Consider the following 8,955-nt stretch of genomic DNA (forward strand, 5'->3'; position numbering starts at 1 on the left):
TTGCTGGGTCTCAGACAGACCTGCTGGGGTCTCTGTGACAGCTGGAGGGAGATGGCCTGCACCCTTTCACAAGAGCCACCTTTCCCCCAAACCCCAAGCTCCGTGATGTCACCTTGGTAGTTTGAAATTCTCTGTGGTGGGAGTACTTACACCATGGAAATTGGTACAAGGCAACTGTTTTATTTATTTATTTTTTTTTGAAGGGGGGTAAGGACAGAGGGAGAGGGAGAGAGAGAATCTCAAGTAGACTCCCCACCCAGTGGCGAGACCAACATGGGGCTCGATCACACAACCCTGAGATCATGACCTGAGCCAAAATCAAAGAGTCAGCCGCTTAACCTGCTGAGCCACCCAGGTGCCCCAGAATGATGTTATTAACCAGACCACCGTTGGCACAGATCTTCCTGAGAACATGAGAAAAGCTAGGAGGGCTCTCCCGAGAGTGTTGATATACAGTGCCACACTGTTTCCCATATAACTCATGGCCCTCAGGAACCCTACAATGGAACTCTCAGATTAATTTTCAGGTGTCTCTCACAGGTAAAGAGGAAAAAGGAATGAGTGTATGAGCCAGAAACTGAGCAAGAGGTTTGAAATATTTTATTGCTACCCCTCACTCGCGGTTTGGAAGCATGATTGTGTCACCACGTTACGGATGAGAACACTGAGGCCCGGAAAGATTATGCACCTTGTCCAAGCCTTCATAGATATTAGGTGATCGAGCTAGGGTTTGGACTCTGTGTTCACCACACCACACCACACCACAAGGCCGCTGTGGTAGACAGAAGAGTGGTCCCGCTGTATGCCGGTGTCCTAATCCCCAGCACCTGTGACTGGTACCTTACGTGGCACGGGGACTTGGCACATGCAGTTAAGGCTCTCGAGATGGGGGATTATTCAGGATCATCCGGGTGGGCCCAATGAGAGGACACGAGTCCTTCAAAGCGCCAGAGGGAGGGAGAGGAGTATGTTGGAGATGGCATGCTTGTTTGAGGGCAGAGGAAGGGAGCCATCAACGGTGGCTTCCAGGAGCTGGGAGTGGCCCTCCGCTCACAGCCAGGGAGAAAACAGGAACCTGGGTCCTCCCTCAAGGAACCGAATTCTGTCACAACCAGTGCAGAGGAGGCGGCTTCTCCCTCAGAGCCTCCAGAAGGAACAACGCCTCCATTTTAGCCCAGGGAGACTCGTGCTGGGCCTTCGAACTCCAGAAACTGTGAGATAGGACGTGTGTGTTGATTTGAGCCATTTTGTGGTCATTTCTTAGGGCAGCGGTGGAAAACTCATCCGGCCACTTTCCCTGAAGGGCCTCTGAGAAGCAGCCGCTTCCGTCCTCCGCACCGCAGGGTGAGGGGCAAGGCCTGGTGGCGCAGCGGAGGGCACAGGGCGTCCCCTTTGGAGGCCAGGCTGCCCTGGCTGCTCTATAGCTCACACCGAGCGGGCAGCCCCCGACGGTGTGTGGTGAGGCCAGGGGCTCCGCCGGCCTTGGGATCACAGACCCCACGGGAGTCTGGTGTCGCTTCCCAGTGTGGGGCCTTGGCAAGAAAATGGCCTCTCGGAGCCTACTTTCCTCCAGTATAAACACTCTACAAATTACTCCAAGAACGTCTACTCTCAGGGGCCTGGGGATAACCGGGGTGAAGGGGCCTTGTCAGCTACGCAGAGCAGGTACATGAGGGCTGATTTCTATTGCCCTTGTGACTTCCATCTTCCTGTTTTTTGGTTTTGTTTTTTTTTTTTGCTCAGTGTTCCTTCTCCCTCTGAGTCTTACAACATCATTGAGAAGCCGGGTCATTGGTACTTTTTTACCTATCCTCAGCCCCTGCCCACAGGTAGACGGAGAGCAGGATTTGGGGTCTGGGGGACTCAGCTCCGGATCCTGGCTCTCCCTTGTCGGAGGCATGTGGCAGCCTCTTTTCAAGCCTCATCACCTGGGAAATACACGGGTGATGCCGTTTCTGTCCTTGGCGGGTCCCGAGTGTTGGTGGTCCAAGGCTGCCCAGGTACCTGGCACAGCGCGGCCGCTCAGGAAATGGCAAGTGGAAACAGGGACTGAGTGGAGCTGGCTCCCAACAGGCCTCGTTGCCCAGCACACGCTCTGGACTCTTGTCGGCGCTTGACCACGGGCACTTCTGGCACCGGACAAGGGACTCAGCTCCTTGGGGGCCAGGAGGTGTAAATGTTGATGTCACTGCTACTTCTCGCTCCCCTTTGTGAGTTTAAACCTTCCCTAAAAGGGTGCAGGGTGCATGACACAGGGGACGCCACGGTCCGTGATCGAAATTCCCCTCCTAACCTCATGCCATTAGTCCTGTTGTCCCCCGCCGTCTCCCGTCCCTTCTACACCTCCCAGCGTGGAGCCGTGATCACAATACTAGCCGGCGCTTGGAAAAGCACTTATCACTGGCTTGCACGTGCCATGGCTGGTTCAACCTGGCGTTTCAGGATGTGACCTAAGTCAAGTGACTCACCCAGGGTTACACCAGCAGTAAGTGACCGAGCTGACTCAGCTGAGTGACTCAGTTCCAGGTCGTTCCCTCTATGCCTTGTCGACAGTCATGTATGCACCTACCCATCATTGCTTATGGTCCCGGGAGGAATTCCGGCCCCTGCGCCCCTCAGGAGTCCAGCAAGCCCGAGCCCTTTCCCAGCACATGCGTGGAGTGGGTGTCTCTACCTGTCATACCGGCACTGAGAACAACCGCTGGAGAGCCCGCGGCCTGCGATGCTGCTGTTAGCCTGAAGACAGCTGCTTACACGGCAGGTAGAAGGATGGAAGAGAAAGAACACGCCCCTTACCTTTTGAGTACCTGCTACATTGACCATCTTACTCTGATCTTCACGACGACCCTAGGAAGCCAGTATTTAATTGTGTAACTACTCCAGAGATGATGAAGCAGGGAATCAGGGAGGCCACACAGATTGCCAGAGGTCACCAGCCTGGAAGTGGGGGTGGGGGGCCCCCGGGCTGGGTGCCTTCTGTTAGATCCCGCTGCTAGCCACGCTCCTGATCCCTCTCCGCTGTTCAACTCACTGCATGTCTCTGGGTAAGTCAGGAAACCTCTCTGGACTTTGTTTTCCTCACCTGTAGAATTAGAGTTGGCTCTTGCAATAAGTTGGGGCCAACTACAAGGTTGGAGAGGGCCGTCTCCACACAAGACCATGCTCGCTGCTAGTGGCAAGTGCTAATTCAGGGGCTTCCCCAAACCACCCTCAGGCTTGATGATTCTCTAGAAAGACTCACAGACCTCACTGAAAGCTTCTGTCTCATGGTGAAAGTGATACAGGGAAAGGATGTGGATTCAGACCAGACAGAGGAAGAGCGGCACAGTGTAGAGCCCAGGAGGGTTCCAAGCGCAGAGCCCCCCGGTCCCCGCCGTGTGGAGTCGGGGGGCTGCTCTGTTGGCACTGATGTGTGACGGCCGACATGGGGTAGCCCAGCCAGGGAGCCCCAGCCAATCACCCAAATTTGGCCGTCAGAGGCTTTATTAGAGTCCTGTTGCATAGGCGTGATGGATGACTGATTGCCCATGGTTAATCTCAGTCTCCAGGTCCACTGATACCGTGTGACCCTAAGTCACATGGTCTTTTGGCATGACCAGCCCCCACCCTAAGGCTGTTGAGTGCGAACACATTTATGGAAAATCCAATGTGGTGAGCCTCTGCCCTAAACAAAGGTATGACCACCGGGCGCAAAGGCCAGACTTCTCTCTGGGAAAAGTTGAATTCTTTACTACACAGCTGTGAAGTCCCTTCCAGCTTTTCCACTGTGACAGTCCCAGCATTCACCCCGATGGCCCCAGGTACCCCTGGGCTGGTCTCCCCAGTGCTAGCTCCAGCCCGGTCCACTCCAACCACTGGTCTGGCCTCTACACCCTTATTCCTTCCTGCCTGCTTACTACTACCCCTAGCCCGGCACATCATTGCTGGTCAGTGTATTATTATTATATTAACTGACCAGCAATGATGTGCCGGGCACCAGACTACGGGTGGCTAAGTGGATGAATGTCATCCTTGAACAGGTGTGAGAGCTTAAGTCATATGAACAAGGGCTAACACAGAGAAGGGCTTGAAATACAGGCTCTTTTGAACAGAAAGATGTTCTATGGACACAGTAAGTACCCTGGTTAGAGTGCGGTCGAAAGAGCATTCTCTTGGAAAGTTACTCACAGGCATTGTTTCTGGAGAGGTAAGTGCTCGGCATTGGGTACATTTCAACCAATAGATGTGTCGTGGATCTGCTCCAAGGGGGGGGCCATTGAATGAAAGGCCAAACCAGATCCCAACTAAACAAACTAAGCACTAAACCAGAATCCTAAACATAAAGAAAGAAAAGTCCCCATTTGGGGAGGAATATTGGTTTTTGGATCCTTTGACTTTTCCAGAAGTTTATTATTCCTTTAACTTTCGCTTCTTCTTATTTCCGCGTGTCTTCTCAGCCTGGATTTGCTGGCAGATGTTCAGTATGCCTTTGGGCTTCCCTTCTACCCTGCCTACAACGGTCAGTTTACTCTGGAGGAGAAAGGCCTGTCACTGAAAATCATGCAGTTCTTTTCGAACTTCATCCGATCGGGGTGAGTGGACCATGTGGGCCCACTGCTGCCATCACGCCTGCCTCCCTCCCTATCCCCCCTAGATGTTGCGGTCACCTGCTACTGGTCTCCCTGTCTCAGTCCCCCTCTTCTAGCCCAAACTACCTCTGTGTAGATTCATCTTGGTGAAGGGAAGCTCCCACCACACACTCCCTTACTGAGCCACATTCGATGGCTCTAGATCAGGGTTTCTGAACCTTAGCACCGCTGACGTGGGGGCAGGTAAGTCTTTGTGGTGAGGGCATCCTGTGCAGCCCCAGCTGTTTAGCAGCTTCTCTGGTCTCCACCCACTAGATGCCAGTAGCACCTCACCCCAGGTGTGAGAACAAACTGTCTCAGACGGTACCAGATGCCCCCCGGGAGGGACAGTCACCTCAAGCTGAGAACCACGGTCCTAGATGATCAAATTCAGTTAACATGTTCCAGCCCCTTCCTTATCTACCCCCGCATCCCTGCATACCTCTATTCTAGCCCAGGTGGCATAGTCTCTGTCCCCACTTCCAAGCTTGGTTCCCCTTTTACCTCCTGGCCAGACATTCGCTGGTCACCTAGCATGATACTCAGGCCCCTGGAAAGGTAGAAGGTAAAAAAAAAAAAGTCATGTGGAATTTAAGAAACAAGGCAGAGGATCATAGGGGAAGAGAGAAAAAAAAATGAAACAAGATGAAACCATAAGAGACTCTTAATCTTAGGAAACAAACTGGAGGTTACTGGAGGGGAGGAGGGTGGGGGGAATGGGATAACTGGGTGATGGACATTGGGGTATGTGTTGTAATGAGCACTGGGTATTCTATAAGACTGATGAATCACAGACCTGTACCCCTGAAACAAATAATACATTGTATGTTAATTAATTGGCTTTAAATTTTAAAAAAATTAAAAAATAAAATAAAATGAGGGGAAAAAAGTCGTGTTTCATCCATAACCTACTGACAGAAACACAAAACCCAACCATAATTAACCCAACCATAATTAAAAGCAGGGCAAGGTAGAACTTTATCTAGTTCATTATAGGAGTTGAGCAGAAAGACATTTCTTTTAATTCAGATTTAGAAAAGGTTTCTCTGAGGAAGTGACATGGAAGCTGGGCCTTGAAGGACAACAGGATATTCAGACACAAGGTGCCGACCAGTAGAAGGCGCCCAGGAGAGGAGCGTACCAGCAAAGGCACCCTCGGGTGGAAGGGACGAGAAACACACCGTGTTTGGCCAATTATCAGGAGGTCGAGGGGGCTGGGCGGTGGGCCTGGTGGCAGGTGTGGAGAGGTGGCTGAGTGTGACAAGGCCTGACCTCCCCTTCATAAGGAAGATGGCTTACGGGGAGCAGACAAGTTGGCCTGGCTTGGGGCCCACCCTCCTGCCCAGGCCTTGGACAAATGGATCCACTCCAGGGACTGGCTGCGGTGTCCAGATAGAAGGACACCAGGATAGAAGGTGGCATGGCGACCTCGTGAGCATTCCAGATACGGGCCTTTCCACCTTCCATCATTTGTCGTGTGGCAGATCAGAGCACAGCCATGGAAATCGGATCGGGCAGGTCCAAACCCTGCTTTGACACCTGAAGATTCGGGACTTGGTCCTCGGACACCAAGTGCAAGTGAAAAGGGATCCCAAGCGATAAAAGGAAAACCATGTTTCCCTCACGGATGTTTCTTTCCTGTCATTTTCCCAGGAATCCCAACTACCCGCACGAGTTCTCTAGGAAAGCCCCTGAGTTTGCAGCCCCCTGGCCTGACTTCGTCCCACGGGCTGGCGGGGAGAACTACAAGGAGCTCAGCGTCCTGCTCCCCAACGGGCAGGGCCTCAAAAGCGCTGACTGCTCCTTCTGGTCCAAGTACATCCCGTCTCTGAAGGCGGCGGCGGCAGCGGCAGGTGGGGAAGTGGGAGCGGGCGGGGGCTGGGCAGAGGGCAGGCAAGCGGTTCCTCCCCAGCATCTGCCGAGCCCCCTGTGCAGCAGACCTGGGTTAAGCGCATGGAGCCACTGAGTCATGGAGTGCTGTCTACACGGCCCTTCTCCATGAGGAGCTCCCAGTCTGGGGGGCCTCCTGTTCTGATGGGGGACGTCAGAGAGAGAGGCACAGGGCCAGGACACCAGGGGTCCAGGGGTGGGATTTCTAACCAGGGGAGAAGTGGAAATTATCACTTCTTACCCCTGAAGAGCACTTCCAGCTGAGCAGGCATTAAGGAGAGAAACTGAATCATAATGAGGGCACTGGGAATACAGAATAAATGCAATGCCCTTAAGAAGCTTCCAAGAGAGGGGGGGAGTGAGAAACATAACCCAGCGATTAGCCCTCAGCTGTCCCCACCCCGCGATGGAAGTCTGTGCCCAGGCCAGTGGAAGCCCAGTGGAGGGAGGATCTGAGAAAGCCTCCCGGGGAGGTGGATGGTGGGGCTGAAGGTTTTCAGAATGACATGATTTCTTCATGCAGCAAGAGATAGGGGTGCAACATGCAGCAGGAATGTGATCTTGCCCACCATGTTTTAGACCCGCAAAGCTGCATTTAGCCACCAAGGCCACGGGGCTCTCTGTTGAACCCGGGTCCTGTTGTACCCTTAGCATGACCCGAGAGCCTGGTGATGAATCTGGTGCCCGCCCCCTGGAAATGCCCCTCTGTTGAGCATTCGTAGGGAAGGCACATCAGAGGCTGGGGTCTCTTAGGGCCAAGGTGGAAGAGACAAGGGAGGAGTCCTGATCTGAATAGACCAGCCTTGCCCCTTCTATTTCAGATGAAGCCAAGCACGGGCTGTCAGCAGAGAGTGAAGAGGACGACGGGCCAGTTAACTCTGGGCTGGTGGGAGAGCCAGGCTCCAAGAGCTACAGCAAGTGACCATCTCTTAAGACCCTCCTGCCCAGCCTGGCAACCCCACCTCAGGCTGCCACCAAGGGGATCTTATTCTCTAAAATAGCCACTAACTTTCAATAAAGTGTCTACATGCAGTGAAGCATTGGTGACTCAGATTTGTTAATTCAAGGCTGTCCTTGGGAGACACAAAACGATGTCTTAATGATCTTCCTGAGTCTTGAAGCCCAGGCTGCTCTTTCCTTCCAACCAAAATTTGTGGAGCATTCTGTGTACACCAGGCCCAGTGCTGATGGCCAGGGAGGCAAAGACCCTGCCTTTTAGACAGAGAAAAAGGCAGGTGAACAGGTGTGAACATTAACACAAGAAATGGGGATGCATCGAGGGCGGGCCCCAGAATGACACAGCCCCACCTGTGTGTTCGAAAGGATTCTCTTGTGAAGGTTCCAGAATGGAGGTGGGAGACCAATGGCTGGTGCAATATTCTAAGCAAGAGACAATGAGGTCTGAATCCAGGTAGCGAGGGTAGAGGTGGGGGAAGGCAGAGATCTGAGAACTCTTTAGGAAGCAAAATTGATAGGATTTGATTGAATGTGAGAGGGGTTTGGGGCAAGGAGATAGAATTATTACCTCAATTAGGGTTGCTTTGGGTTCCCAGAGCAGCAACAGATTTGATCATTTACCCCCCTAAGGGACATACCTATGAAGGTGAATCTATTTAAAACTCTCTCTCCATGGGCGCCTGGGTGGCTCAGTCGGTTAAGCGGCTGCCTTCGGCTCAGGTCATGATCCCAGGGTCCTGGGATCGAGCTCCGCGTCGGGCTCCCTGCTCAGCAGGGAGCCTGCTTCTCCCTCTCCCTCTGCCTGCTTCTCTGCCTACTTGTGCTTTCTCTCTCTCTGTCAAATAAATAAATAAAATCTTTAAAAAAAAAAATAAATAAAACTCTCTCTCCATCTCATACACGCACAGAGAGAGAGAGAGAGAGAGAGAAAGAAAATTAACCCAAAGTCAAAGCAGATGGAGTCAGTTAACAGTCTCTGTCATTTATAAGGGTGTCAGAAGATGTGTGGACACACATCACCTCATTTGAGCATACACCAAACTCAGTAATGGTTCATATGTTGGGGCCATCACCCCTATTTTGCAGATGTGGAAGGTGAGTCTCAGAAAGGCTTGTGGTGTGCCTAAATTCATACAGGGACAGGGAGGAGGTGGAGAATCAGAGTTCAACTCAGGTCCTCTGATTTCTCTATTTTCTTGCACTTCCTAGACTTCGGATGAGTCTACAGCCACATTGTGTGTCGTGCAGAACCTACTGAAAGCATCGAAGATGTCAGATAACCTCTCACCTGCTTAGACAATCAATCAGGATAGTTCAGTGCAAGTACCAAACACCCAACTAAAGTGCTTTAACCGAAGGATACTCCAGGAGGAGGATGGTCCTAGGATTGGTCAAGGTCCTATACTCTTCCCGGCCCTCCTTTTTGTTGTCTTCAGCACATGATGATGCCTCATTTCACTGACACAATATGACCACCACAGCTCCAGACATCACATTTGCT

At 52.3% G+C, this 8,955-nt stretch overlaps 1 protein-coding gene across 1 annotated transcript in view; it reads left to right on the forward strand.

Annotated features, from left to right (window-relative positions):
* Positions 1–7,419, forward strand: part of TG (thyroglobulin) — a 237,253-nt gene extending 229,834 nt beyond the window's left edge. Inside the window, exons 46-48 of the mRNA XM_032415805.1 lie at positions 4,437–4,571; positions 6,261–6,460; positions 7,319–7,419. Of these exons, the coding sequence (XP_032271696.1) occupies positions 4,437–4,571; positions 6,261–6,460; positions 7,319–7,419 (436 nt within the window). The remainder of the gene's footprint in view (positions 1–4,436; positions 4,572–6,260; positions 6,461–7,318) is intronic.
* The last annotated feature ends 1,536 nt before the right edge of the window (positions 7,420–8,955 follow it).

The sequence above is a fragment of the Phoca vitulina genome, unplaced genomic scaffold (genome assembly GCF_004348235.1).
Source record: "Phoca vitulina isolate PV1807 unplaced genomic scaffold, GSC_HSeal_1.0 scaffold18, whole genome shotgun sequence".
Lineage (NCBI taxonomy): Eukaryota > Metazoa > Chordata > Mammalia > Carnivora > Phocidae > Phoca > Phoca vitulina.